The 14,775-nt window shown below is 32.8% G+C and overlaps 1 protein-coding gene across 1 annotated transcript; it reads right to left on the reverse strand.

Moving 5' to 3' along the window:
• Positions 1 to 707: 707 nt before the first annotated feature.
• On the reverse strand, positions 708 to 10,177 carry LOC126656528 (DEAD-box ATP-dependent RNA helicase 5). Its single transcript, XM_050351117.2, has 12 exons — positions 9,602 to 10,177; positions 9,415 to 9,522; positions 9,254 to 9,334; positions 7,307 to 7,385; positions 6,291 to 6,376; positions 6,164 to 6,220; positions 5,965 to 6,032; positions 3,852 to 3,920; positions 3,613 to 3,706; positions 1,295 to 1,459; positions 1,132 to 1,224; positions 708 to 1,040 (listed from the first exon to the last, which is right to left on the reverse strand). Exons 1-12 carry the CDS (start codon positions 10,118 to 10,120, stop codon positions 948 to 950), a joined length of 1,512 nt encoding a protein of 503 aa, XP_050207074.1. The 5' UTR covers positions 10,121 to 10,177; the 3' UTR covers positions 708 to 947.
• Between the last annotated feature and the right edge of the window lie 4,598 nt (positions 10,178 to 14,775).

Genomic DNA, 14,775 nt, shown 5'->3' on the forward strand with positions numbered 1-14,775 from the left:
ATATTTAAAAAAAAAATCTATGTGTCAATAGTGGATAGGTGTTATTTATTTTTGTAGAGAAAAGAGGAATCTTCACTAATACCCGTGTCCCTATTCTAATGGAATGGTGCTAGTGAAAACTTTTTATGTTTTATGATAAGAATGATAAATAGGTGATATAGGTGGTAATGTGTGTAAATGTATATCAATTAGTTGGTATTTTTGTGATTTACTCAATTTTCTTAGGGCGAAATATAAATTTAGGAATAATAATTTGGAAAGCCTTAAGAAGAGAAGTAAAGGAACTTCTCAACTCGTTTGAATGGTATATGAAATGATGTTGAAGGAATTAGATATATTTCACTGCTAATTGCTTTGTTAGTGATGGTGGGAAAAGATTGTGATCATGTTCTTAGTACACCGACCGTGGACTAAATCAATCATGTTATAACATCTCATTAAAATGGGAGTATTCTTGTAAATCGTTATTTAAAAGTGTATGCAAATAATAAATAAAATTACAAGAATACCCTCATTTTAATGAGTTGCTATGATATGATCAGGGATGAAGTGGTAAACTTAATCTATATAAAAATTTCTCGATTATGGGATCATTTTACTAACATGAAAATGCTGGATTTGTTCTTTCTAGACTTTGGCAGCAAACACTGAACACTAATGAAGCTGTTGAATGGGTGTAGCCAAAGCTGTGGAACTGACAAAAACTATTCATCCTAATAAACCTCTCTTAACTTGATCAGCCTTTGGTCTAAATAACAAATATAACCCAATTTCTTAGAAAAATCAAAATACATGTGTGTTTTTTAGCTATTTAAAAAATGTTTTTTCAAATTTTAATCTAGACTGGTACATAACTATCATAACAAAAATTCCTATAAATTAACTGATGGAAGGAATGCTGTTCCTGAAATTATACAGCTTTGTTGGCTGTTGTGGAACAGATGGTTTCAATCTTCGTCGTCGGAGTTGAATGTGATCTTTTTAGCCTTTGGAGCATCTGCAGATATTTCTCTGAAGTGAGACCCATAAAGCTTCGATTCCTGCATACGTTATTTGACAAGAGACATAAACAACTAGCCAGCCATGAAAATAAAATCAAATAAAACAAAAACCGTCATTCTTCTACAGTACCTTTTTCTTCACATGAGTCCCGAACTTCAAAAGGGCATCGGGCACAACTTGCCCAGCTTCGCGGAGTACATTCACTAGCTCTCCAGCAAGTCCCTGGAGTACAGCTGTGTTATATTACTTGCCTGATTTTTGACCCACAATCTTAACAACGCCAATTAGTTACCTTATTATGATGCGTAAAAAACGTGTGGGCAACACCCTTCTTGCCAGCCCGTCCAGTTCTCCCAATTCTGTGGACATAATCTTCTGTAGTGAGTGGAAAACTATAGTTGATCACCACTTCAACGTCTGGAACATCTAATCCTCTAGCAGCAACATCAGTAGCTACCTACAATTTCATATATAACAACAATTTATACATTACACAGATCTTTGAAGTCGAACCGTCTGCATTTGTACTCATTTCTGTTGCCCAAATAATTCATTCACTGATCTACAATTTTTGCACAGTTAATCCAACATTTTTAGTCTTGGTCGATTCCAGCAATAGATATTTATGCTTTTGGAAAATTAATCATTAAAATGGAGAACAGAAGATAAAACTAAAGAAACCTTAATCTCTTTCGCTTATACTAATTCAGCTGTAAATTGCATGTAATACCAGATTCTTTGAGATTAGCTTAGTAAACAAAAGATTGTGTATCAAATGACTTGGATAAGAAATAGTTATGAAAAAATGGCCAGTTGAATTGAGTTTACTTTGTCTTCCTTTCTCTGAGCAATTCACCAGCCACCAGCCACCAAATTCTTCTTTTCCATTTTTACCAGTCCATGAAATTACCTTGTCACTAGAAAAATATAACCCCTAGTTCTTAAATATCTGTTCATTCATTATTGCACATTGTTTTTGATATTCTAGTCATTTTTTAAGGAACTCGTAGAGGCAATAGTTATATAAGTGTAACTTGTTTCCGTCATTTTATTTAAACTTAGAATTCTATTAAAACATTAATTCTGATTACGAATGATATGCTATCATCTAAATCAGATGGAAAGTGCATTGTATTTATCTTTGAATGAATTTGTAAAGTGTTTTGATATTATCAAACACGATTATTCAGGAACTTAGTTTTATTAAAATAAGAATTCTAAGTTGCTAATGAATACAATGAATAAATCAATTTAAAAAAACATGTGCATATCTTTATGTGGGATAAAAAAAAAAAACCTCCACGTTAATCAAAAAAATAAAATTCCACATTAATTATGTTTGGCCTAATCACTCAAAAAACCCTCACCTTTAATTTTTTTTTCAATTCCACCCCGACGTTGAAAATTTGTCAATTTTACCCACTTTTGAATTTTCCGTTTTCAATTGTACCCCAATTTTTTAATTTTTGTTAATTTTTTAACTTAAATGATGAAATCATTCAATTAACTAAGTTTAAACATGAAATTAAATTCTTTTTTATTCAAAAAAGTACAAATAAGTCCTTTATTTTTAAAAACTAACTAAAACCCATAATCATATTAACACTAACTTAAATTCCTAATTAATTTTACTAAATTTAAATAAATTTTAAAAACATACAATTAATATATGCTAGACATGGAGAATGTTTTAAACAAATGTCCAAACGAAAAAGACGTTAATTTAATTTTTCAGGGTACAATTGAAACACAAAAATTCAAAATAGGGTAAAATTGACAAATTTTCAACGTCAGGGTATAATTGAAAAGGGGATAAAAGGTCGGGGTTTTTTAAAACATTAGACCATTATGTTTTGAATGAGAAAGAAGATGGTACAAAGTTATCCTACGAACTGTTATTTATGTAATTACAGGCAAACGTTCCAAATAGAGTGGTTCAACTTACCAGAATTTAAAAGAACATACCGACTAAGTGTACCCCCAACGTATTCTTAAAAAATAACTAATGTATTCTGTATTTGTTCACATACCACGAGCCAAAAGGCTCGTCGTGTTCCTAGTAACTAATGTTCTATATATATCTCAAATATATTTTTCAACCTTCTATCAATCACTTTATAATTTATATATATTTAAAAATTAGTCACCCTCTTGTCAATTGTCCCTTAAATGTTACCTTTAAAATTTTAACCCTATTTTTCGACACCTAACCAAACACCACCAGTTTTCCTAGTTCATGAGGATTAATAATTTTAAGAGTTTATAAATGTTTTGCCTTAAATTGTTTCATTTATGGGAAGAGAAATAATAAAATTAAAGCATTATGCTACTTGGAACTGTGTTGGCTAAATTCATCAAAACCTTGGACTCTTTTCGACACGATTGCTAAAAACCTCCAAGGTGTAATTCTTAAAAGAGCTATAATCTTTTCTGTGTTTTCTTATCAATTCAAATCTGAAACTTTTTGATTAATTATAACTTCTAACCTATTGAAACCGTAAATACATTGGTAGAACAGTATACCTTAAGCTGTCTTGCATCGTAATATGACTCTTGCAGAATTGAAATGAATATATACTTGCAATTAGAACTTCAATTTGCAATATTTACCATCAAAGGACAGCTTCCCGTTTTGAACAATGATAGTGCCTTAGTCCGTTGCTCTTGTGCTTTGTTTCCATGTATGGAAACAACCTTCCAGCCACTGCAACACCAAAAAAGACGGAGAAAGGGACATAAGTATGTTAAATTCGTTAAGCAGTTTTTCAGTTGTATTATTAATTGTCTATTCTCTTTCCAAAAAAAAAATTGTCTTTGGTAAAACATAATGCAGATCTCAATAAATCGACCTTTTTCTTAGCATTCCATCAAGGCGCTCAGCTTCCTTCTGGTACAAGGCAAAAACTAGTACTCGGTTCCTGATCATATGCACATCTCAACCAGTGAACATTTAGTAGAAATAAGCATAATCTTATAGAACCTAAAAACTGTTAACTTCTAGCTTCAATAATCTAAAATTAACAACTGAAATCAAACATATGAAAACCAGAATGAAACCTTCCTTGCATGTTATTTGTCATAAGAAGACACAATCACTTTTCGTTTCTACACAAAATCCATAGACAATTGATAAGATCAAGTGATTTCTGAAAAACTCTTGATATTTGTTTCAGTTTTTAAATCAATTTGGTATCTCAGAAGTAGTAACTGGCAGAACCAACTTTCTGTTTGTAAAACATAAAATTGTTATTTTCTGTTATAACTAAAAAGAAATTGCATTTCATTTCTTATAGATTACGATGACTTACATCAATAACATACAAATCATAAACCTTAACTTCTCCTATAAAGTTTCAAAAATTGAAGTTATTGTGAATTTCTATTTGGCAAATCAAGTAGATTGTTAATTCAAAAAAACCCATTACTTTAATACCCACTTTATCATAGTTTAAAATCAGGCCAAGCTGGATTGAAGAGAGACCAAACAGATCCAATTTTTCAGATTTGTAATCGGGAAACTAAAAATTTAGAGCAAGAATTGAACCAAAAGCCCCCAATTATTCTTTGATAATGCTATCAGACTGCCACTGTTACATGATTTTTTCTATTCATTCTGACTTGCTATCATACAAGGTCTAGCTCGAGTAAGATGTGTGCAAGCATTCTCCTATGAAGAACAGACACAGGTACGGGTAGGGCACGACGAACGGCATTTTCTATAAAATTAGACACTGAGGGGACACAGAAAAACAATTATGTATTAAGGTATATATATATATAAAAAGTTATAGAAATTTTAAAAATAGAATAAGTGAAATACATTAAATCTAAGAAAAATAATTAAGGTATGTTTTTTGTGTTCAAATTGAAGAAATAAGAAAAAACTAGAAGAGTAGGATTGAACAGTGGGCTGCGTTTTTGCTTTTAAAAGAAAACGGTGTTGATGTTTTAAAAAGAATTGATGTTTTAAAAAATAATAGGAGAGCTAGATTTATGTTTTAAACAGGACCATAACTATTTTAAAGATCTCTTGTTGCGTCCCATGGCATGTCTACAGCGTGTCTCCCGATGTGTCCCAGGCGTGTCTCGTGATGTGTTCCCGGAGTGTCCCCCTCCTTTTCAACAGTAAATTTGTGGTGACACTTATTTTGTCGTGTCCCCGCAGTTTTGAAGAGTCCCCTGCATATGTCACCTCCAAGAAGTTTCTGGTGCTTCATAAGTATTCCCATATATGCCACTTAGTAATGAATGATGTGCAGTGAACAAGCCTCACAACTTTAAGTGTTAAAAAAGATCGAGTTAAAATCAGAGACATGCCTGATAAGAGATAACTAATTTCAAATAAGCTCAAAGAGATGTTACTAATGAGAGTGACAGCAGGTTTGATTGCCAACAGCTCCGAATTTAAGTGCATACAAGTCAGAAGTAAAATCACACAACAAGAGGATCATGACAACACAGATTTCAAGAAAAAGTTAACATCTCAGGTTATTTCTTAGAATTTAGTCCTTTGTCAAATCGAGATTGGAATCGAGAATCGAAATGCTTGATTAGTGAATCAAGAATCAGGAATCGAATCATAAGATTTGGTCTATATTTTTAATATTATTTTAAAAATATTTACTTGCATAAATTATATGTAAATTTTATATATCTCTAAATTTGAACTATATAATTATTTATCACATGAAAGTCTTAGCAAAATAGAGGATCAAGGTTGAGTCAATTTGAGTTACAAATAGCCATTGTAGTTTTCATTAACTAATTACTCTTTAATATCAACATATTTTCTGGTTAGTTTTCTCTTAGCAACACCGAAACAAGTTCATTGTAGCCAATTTTTTCATAGAAAAAAAAAGGAGTGGAGTTATCAAACCAATAGATTAAGAAACCAAACTATAAAACATGCACATGCAACAAATAAAGCATAAAAGAAAAATTCACATATGAAAGCAAGAATACCTTTGAGAATTGTGATATTTTTCTAACAAAGCAAGTAATCGATTGTCACGGTGATGATCATCCAAGACCTACATTCAGAGAAGTGAAGGTGTGATGTAGACTGTAGTAGCAGTGGTGTCAACACAAAGCATTATATTAGTGTAGCATACAAACATGTTAAATATCAGGAAGTTTAATTGCAGGCATTGAGAAACGAAACCTCAACAATTTGCATGACATCATGGTTGGCAGCAGTGTCCTCTGAACCTACAACTACCTGAAAGAAGCTCAATGATTTCGCTACATGCAGATAACTAAACAAAAGAACTTATAAGAAGATCCCACACCTTAACAGGGTTAGGATCCATGTATTCCTCGGCCAAGTTATGAACATCTATAGGCCATGTAGCGCTGAACATTATCATTTGGCGAGCTACATAGGTTAAAATAATTTATATCAATAATCAAAAGAATGTGTATGCTACCCTAAGACTATTTATATGAAACTTACAATCTATCAGAATGAACTAAACAGATAAACTTTAAGACTTAACTAAAAAGATTATCATAACTCTAAGCTCATTTGTACATTAGAATGTCTCCCATTATTTACTTAATGATAATCCCTGAGTCCCATAAACTCATTAGCTGTTTACCTTTTTAGCCATCCAATATTAGATCAAAAGCTGAAGGTTAAGCTTTTGACTTACTTAAGTTATCATGCGTTACAAATACAAAGTACATATAGCTAATTAGGAAGAGAAGAGACTAATTGATGCAGAAAAACATTGAACAGTATGCCCAGAATTGCTAGCAACTATGTTTTTAGTAACCATAATTTGGTTCTTTCATGTTGATGATTCTATCAGGAAGACTATTGAGTGAAACGTGGAAGAAGACAGTCAACATCCACAGAAATATGTTAGTTCTTCAATCAAATACCAAAAAGGAACAGGCATAGAACAGTATATGACATATTAAACAATTAAATTTTCTGTATAGAGACTGAATTAGTAGAAGCGCAAACTTGGTTATGAATCACAATCATTCAGCCTCATAAAAAAAATGAAATGAAGTATATCACAGAACATGAAATAGCAACTTCTCGGAATAAGAACCAAAAACATAAACGACTTGGATTTTAAAATCACAGAATAAAGTAAAGAGTATGAACTGGAGTTCTATTCATTAAATGATTTCAGGGAGGGATGGTAATTTAAGAGGAAAAGACATGACAATATCAAGGAACCAATTATTTTAGTAAGACAGGGGTATCAAGAAACCAACATTTTCTTTTTCTTATTCTTCTTTTCACTATGAATAAAGAGATCAATGTGAAGAGGGGGAATAACAATTCACATACCAGAACATGTCTTGCTCAAAATGGAGCGAACTTCCTGTCTAAATCCCATATCAAGCATTCTATCTGCTTCATCAAGAACCTGCATGTGTTGATGTGAAAAATAAGACTCAAATGTAAACAGCAAAATTTGATTCCTGCAACTGCAACTTCTGCTGCTTACTTCTTTGTTTAGACTGTAATAGTGTAATGCATAATAATCAACCTGAATTTTGCAAGGAACCCATAACATTTAAGCAATAAAGTTTCCTACATGATCATCTTTATATGCAACTAAATTCGGCAAAACCTTTACAATATCTAAATTTACAAGTTTCTTCACATCTAACATCAACATAATAAGCGCATGTTTACAAACAAAAGGGAGTAATATTTAGTAGAACCAAATTACAGATAAGTATTTTTTTTTCCTTTTCCTGTGACATCATTTATATTTTCTGATAATCTGATGTTTCTTCAGAGCATAGTTATTAAAGGTGAAAAGGTGCTTCAAGGCGCCAAGAGGTCCTAGTGCCAGAGAAGCGAGGCGCCCGCCTTTCGGAAGAAAGGCATTCGAAAAAAAAAAACAATACAATGTATAAAAAGCATCATGATCATAATTGGTTGTTTTTTCTTACTGTTGACCTCTTTCTAAATGTTCCAGTTATAGTTTCAGTTATGGTTCATGTTTGCAGATTTAAGAAAGAAAAAGGTTAAAACTTGTTTGTTGAAGTTGGTGAAGTGAAACTGATAAAAGGTCAGAGGATGTGATGGCCTGTTACTGATCAATAAAGAGAACGTTTCATTTATTTGAAGAAGGGGAAATGTTTAAACATAGGCTTAAATACTATGAATATATTTGAACTTTTTGTTTCTATCTTTAACATTTAATATCTAACTCTCTCTTCCTTAAACTCTAACAACAACACATCCTTTCTTTTTTTTTCTCTAATGTTATTCTCTTTCTACTCTCTTTGAACCTTCATTTTCTGGAGTGTAAATATGGATCTAAAAACTTCATATTAACATCCATGCTTATCAAGTTAGCACTTTTCGTCAAAAATCAACATTCCTTGAAGGATACGACACAAAAGTGCTTAAGAGTCTGAGGTGCGCCTTTCACAACAGTGCTCAAGAGTCTTTTGAAATTCATTAACCAAATATTGTGGCACACAGCATAATGTGATGTTTTAGAGCTAATTGATGGAATGATTTTGTGTAGAACCGCATAACTAAGCAAATCGAAAAGCTCTAGATCCGTCAATTCTGGCTCCATCGAATTTTAGTTTTTTTCAGAAATATAGCAGTCTGCTTAACAGTGAGGCAAAAATGTCTTTCACTCAAAACCCAAAGTAAGAGCTCACTAAATGAAGCCAGGTGCAAAAAATTTAAGTGATTATCCAAGAAAGCAACAGACATAAGATTCAAATAAGATAATGAATTAAAACCAGAATTGGAAGAACATAAGTGTGTGAAGAACAGATTTAGTAAAATTAAAAAAAATGGGGAAAGTAGAACAGTGAGATAAGAAGAAAAGAAGCAAGAATTAGAAAAGGGGAATAAGAAGTCAGAAAGAAGAGAGAATGCATATGCCGTAATTAACTTAGCATTAAGGTTTGATTGAGTTGAGTTGAGTCATACCATTGAAGAAAGAAGAATCATGATCCACAAAAGAAGAATCAAACAAAAATAAGATATGAGCATATAACTAAATGAAACCAAAAATAAGATATGAGCATATAACTTAATGGAAGGACCAAGCCAATCTAACAAATATAGTCTTCCTTGATCTTTGAAGAAAATGAACCCTTTCCTTTATCTATTACATTTAATGTATTTTTACTTGAACTGCATTTAAGGCCTTAAGCATGAAGTTTGGGGAATTTTAACTAACTTATCTAAGCTGCCTGCACCTAAAGCACATCAAATACAAGATAAAAGGAAGATGATAATCTGCAATAGCTTACTTACCACGAAAGATACTTCTGTTAGGTGGCACACATTCATTTCAATCAGATCCTTCAATCGACCAGGCGTGGCAATGACAATGTCCTAAAACAAGAATACACAATAAGTATGACAGCAAGTGTAGCACAACAATCAAACACATACGAGAAATGCGAGAATCGTACAACACCAGACTTGAGAGTAGATATTTGGGGTCCCTTGGATGTTCCTCCATATAAGCAAACTGACTTCACACCACAAGGTTGTCCAGCATCTTGCAGAACAACAAAAATCTGCAGCCAAAAAACCATATGAATTGCCTTGCTTGTTAGTCAATAATACACACATAACATAGTTATATGGGAGCCTTACTTGGTCAGCTAATTCCCTCGTAGGGGCGAGCACAAGACAAAGAGGATTCGCCGCCCTCTTCTGCTGCTTTCGCTTGCTCAAAACATGCATTACCGCTGGTATTCCGTACCCCAAAGTCTTACCTGATCCAGTCTTTGCAATCCCAATAAAATCACGCCCATTCAACAGAAAAGGCCAAGCATGAGCCTGAATTGGAGACGGATTCTTAAAGTTTTCGCAGCATTTCAAAACAGTATCGGGCAATTTCGACTCGGAAAACGACTTTAAAGGCTCATATTTTGCTTCTTTCACATCCTTCCCGGTCACCACAATTTTCTCTGCATCATCGCCTTCTTGGTTCTCTGTATTATTGGCTTCATGGGTTTCCTTATTCTTCTTCTTCTTCTTCTTCGGTGATTCTGTTTCCTCAAGCTTTCTCTTCAGATTTAGTTCGGATGACTTATTCTTCTTTTTCTTCTCCTTTTTATGATGTTCTTCTTGCTGGGCAGCTGGCTCGTTTTCTTGAAGCTTTTTACCCATGGCCGCTGCGAATGAATGAAACACACAACAAAGTGGGTTTTATTAGGGTTTTAGTGCTTTCTTCTTCTTTTCTCCCCAAATTACTTTTACGTTTACTTCAAAATAAATAAAGGATCAATTCAACCCCTGCATTTAGCACAAAGTATCAAAAAAAACAATTGTAGGAAAATGGACAAACCAATTCACCTCTTTGGCGAACCGGGTCAAATACACTAATCTCAAAAAAAAACAAATAGAGTTTTTTATATGAAATACTGTTTTTGTCTAAACTAAATTACACAGAAAAAACGTGAATCACCCAAAATAATCTCAGGATTACGATCTCAAGTTTGCTTTTAGATATATACGTTTTATTCTTTTTGTTTTTAATTTTTATACTTTTGCTTTTTAACAAATACTATTACTCCACTAAATTCTTTCTATTTTGATTTCATAGCAGCCAACTCTAACTTCTTCATCATTTCAAACCATAATTATATCATCTCAAATCCTAATCTTGAAAAGACAGAAGAAAAGTTGCCGCCGATTTGGAGACCCAACTACTGCCGCCGGTGATGAAACGGAGGAACAAACGGTTGCCGCGGATCTTGAAAAATGAGCAAGCTGCCGTGGTCGGACCTGAGGGATCCTTTGTTTTATGACTAGAAGATGAGGAACTGCCGTTCTTTTTAAAGAAAAAGGAGAATTCGTTGCTTCGCCAGAGTTTAATCAGAAGAAGAGGGAGAAATTAGAAATGGCAGAATTCAGGTGAGTTTAGATAATGAATTGATTGAGCGTTGGATGTTGATTCCAGTATCTAGATCAGGAAGTAAGCTTAGTTCCTCCATAAAAGTTAGGATAAACGGTTGTGCGGCGGCTTTATTTACTGCTGCAGCTGTCGTTAGTGAGCCACAAATTCAAGTATTTTGGTGATGAATGAAGTTTTTGATTTATAATTTTTATGACCAGGTTTGCTGTTGGTTAACCAATAATTTTAGATTTAAAAACAACCTGCACTCTAAGTGTTTGAAGATATGCTTATGAAAATTGTAATATTTTTGGGTTTTAGGTAAATAATGGTTAACATTCGGTAAACCGTTGGGTAACTTCTAATAAATGTTATTTTGTAAATATTATTAATAAAATAGTTAGTTAAATGTTGTTGAATTTTATTTTGTTGCTATTTAACCAATGGTGTACTAAAGGTATACCAGTTACCTTGTTTTTAGTACACTGTTAGTTTACAAATGGTTAACTAATGGTTAATCAATAATTTTGGATTTAAAAAAAACGATGTAAGTTTTATTGGACGGTTGCTCTTGCGGTGATGAAGGCGGAGGTATTTGTAATAAAATTTTCAACTAGTTTAACAGAAATGGAGGTTTGAATTTGTTATAGTTTTGTTTGTTGGTCAACCAATGGTGTTAGTATACCGCTAGGTAACTAAAATCATATTTCTGAGATTAAAAAAATTATTTTTGAGAATAACAAAAGTCATTTTTGCAAAGGAAAATACAAATTGTATTTTTAAAAACAAAATTTGAGGTAGTATTCTTGATACTATTTTATCTCCTATAATAGCATTTAACATAAATGCCACAATTAGGTTTCAAATTTTGCCGTGTTAAATTTTTTTAGAAGCATTTTATATAAACTAGTATTGCTTTACGTGCTACGCACGTGGCTCGTAATGTGACATGTCAATAATTATATAATTTTTAATTAATAATAGTTTAAACTAATAAAGTTTTTATATACTTTTAAGGGATAAGTGTAATTAAAAAACGACTTTTATTTATTTAATGTTCATTTTTTTTTCAGTATTGCTTTACGTGCTACGCACGTGGCTCGTAATGTGACATGTCAATAATTATATAATTTTTAATTAATAATAGTTTAAACTAATAAAGTTTTTATATACTTTTAAGGGATAAGTGTAATTAAAAAACGACTTTTATTTATTTAATGTTCATTTTTTTTTCTTTTCATTTTGTCCCCCATAGCCAAATGTATTTAATTTTATGATGGAGTAATAACCAAAAAAATATATAAGTTTGATTTATGTAGCGTAAGGATCTAAAATAGCTATTTCATAAAAAAAATTATGATATAATGGAATTCCTAATCCAATTATGATTTCGATAAGTGGTCGTATATCTAATTCAATGAAGAGTTTATATTGTTCATTAATACAAAATAAATAATATTAGAATTTATAAAATATAGTATTCTATATTAAGCAACGAATATAAAGCCCAAAAATAATCAAAAGTTATGGCCCTAGCACAAAGTAAACGGTGATAGAGTTTGTATCTATTATGTTTTTTTTTAGGGAAAAGGAGATTATATAAATCAAGAAGCTGTAAAATCAGCCATTACAAATTGTTCAATAACATTTGGGACACTTCCCATCCAAATTGCAATCTGGTCTACTTCTCTAAGAGCCAAACTAGCTAAAGCATGTGCAGTCTTGTTGATGTTCCTGCCTGCAAAGAAAAAACCTTCACAAGTCTCTTTATTAACCATACTATAACAGTCCAGACCAATTAGGCCAACATCATTACAAGGCAAATCTTTCGAATTGAAGGTATCCACTACAACCTTTGCATCAGAATAAATGACAAAGGGAGTTAGATTAGCTTCTTTTGCCAAGCTAATGCCATCTCGAATTGCATAAGCCTCTCCTAAACTAACTTCAGCAATTCCTTCATATCTTCTATAGCCAGAAGCTTGAACCATACCATTCTTGTCCCTGATAACAGCAGCTGTACTATAGCATTGATTCTGACTATCAAACCCAGCATCAACATTAACTTTGAATAAGCCTGCTCTTGGTGGAATCCACCTACTGTCTTGGTCTGTCCTTCTAACCTCCTGGCTTCTTCTCTGCCCAGTGAATGAAGCAGATTGGTACTCTTCCACATAATCTTTCGCCCAGTCTATAAGTTGGCCTTCTGGTTTGGAAACCTGCTGAAACAGAATGCACTGTTATGCCAGATAAGCCACAGCAAGACACAAAAGATCATAAACTTCTGTTTATCTAAAGCCTTATGAGCTTGGTAAATCAAATCATGCATATGCCATCCTCTGTCAGGTTTCAATCTATATGAGTCCTCCCATCCTTTCCAAACCATATTAGCTTTCTTGCAAAACCACAAGGCATGAATGAGGGATTCTGGATCTTTACAACAGACAGGGCAGGTCTCATCCACCTGCATTCCCCTATGCCTCAAATTCGTTTTAACTGGTACCCAGTTATTGAAGCTCTTCCAAATAAAAATTTTGACCTTAGAAGGTAACATTAATTTCCAGAAAAACTTTCACCATCTCATTGTATAAGTAGGATCAGAGCCAGCAGCAGTATCTCCCATCTCTCTAGCCAAACGATACCCACTTCTAACACTGTACTCCCCTTTTTTTTTTATCAAAATGCCACCTAATCTCATCAGACATGTCTGCATTAGCTAAAGGAATACGAAGTATGCATTGAGCATCCTCCTCTACAAACAATCTGTTTATTAAATCTTTATCCCACTGCCCATTCTGTCTAAACAGCTCCTTCACTCTAGCCTCTGGATCAATCGCAGGATTTTTCAGAAGCCTAAAGGTCTTCTCCCTTGGAATCCATCTGTCAGAGAGAATTTTAATATTCTCCCCATTACCAATTCGCCATCTAGTGCCTGCAATCAGAATCTCTTTTCCCCAGCAAATACTCTTCCAAGTATATGAAGAACTTCTAGGACAATCAGATTCCAAGAAAGAACAGTTTTTAAAATATCTCCATTTCAAAATTTTAGCTACCATACTTTCAGGGTGTTTCAAGATCCTCCATCCTTGCTTAGCCAAAAGACTTTTATTAAACAACTCCAAATCTTTAAACCCCATACCTCCACTACACTTAGGTTTAGAGACAACACTCCATTTAGCCCAATGAATCTTTCTAGCATTCTCCTTACTCCCCCACCAAAAACTATTGCATAAATTTTCTATTTCCTTGATAAGAGCTTTAGGAAATTTAAAACAATTCATATAATAAATGGGTATAGACTGAATAACAGCCTTAAGCATGATTTCCTTGCCTCCAGATGAGAACAAACTATCTTTCCACCCTTGAAGTTTATTCCAAATCCTATTTTTGATGGAAATGAAACTATCACCCTTTCTCCTGCCTACTGCTGAAGGCAGCCCTAAGTACTTTTCATGACAAACTACCACATTCATCTGCATAAACTGTTGAATTGAATTATAGATAAACTGTTGTATCGATTATGTTATTCTGTATTAATTATAGATAATCAAGAATTTTTATATTCTGCAGTTAGTCTAGCATCATTATCTGATTTAATTATATCAAATTTGAGATGAAATTGGTCAAAGCAGTAAAAGTTTGAATAAGAATTTGATTGTTTGTATAGTTCTATGTTATCAAATTGTAAAAGAAGGAAAAAATAGGAATGATAGAATTTGCCAACTTGAAATTTGTACAATTTTATATGTTAATGAAACGTAAAACAAATCTACCAATTTGATTTAATCAAGAGTTTGTGCACTACAGTTATTCTATTATCACTATTTAAAAATAAAATAGTAATAAGGACAATAACGTAAAAGTGCCTATCCCCCCCCCATCCGTGCTTTTATATATAGTATAGATGAAACTAAATAAATGCCATAAT

This window comes from Mercurialis annua, linkage group LG1-X (genome assembly GCF_937616625.2).
Source record: "Mercurialis annua linkage group LG1-X, ddMerAnnu1.2, whole genome shotgun sequence".
Lineage (NCBI taxonomy): Eukaryota > Viridiplantae > Streptophyta > Magnoliopsida > Malpighiales > Euphorbiaceae > Mercurialis > Mercurialis annua.

Coding starts and splice junctions, on each gene's coding strand:
- LOC126656528 (XM_050351117.2), bottom strand. CDS start 10,120: ATGGGTAAAAAGCTTCAAGAAAACGAGCCAGCTGCCCAGCAAGAAGAA. Junction 6,033..6,163: donor ATGTCATGCAAATTGTTGAG/GTTTCGTTTCTC, acceptor CTCTGAATGTAG/GTCTTGGATGATCATCACCG. Junction 1,460..3,612: donor CGGGAAGCTGTCCTTTGATG/GTAAATATTGCA, acceptor ATGAAATTGTAG/GTAGCTACTGATGTTGCTGC.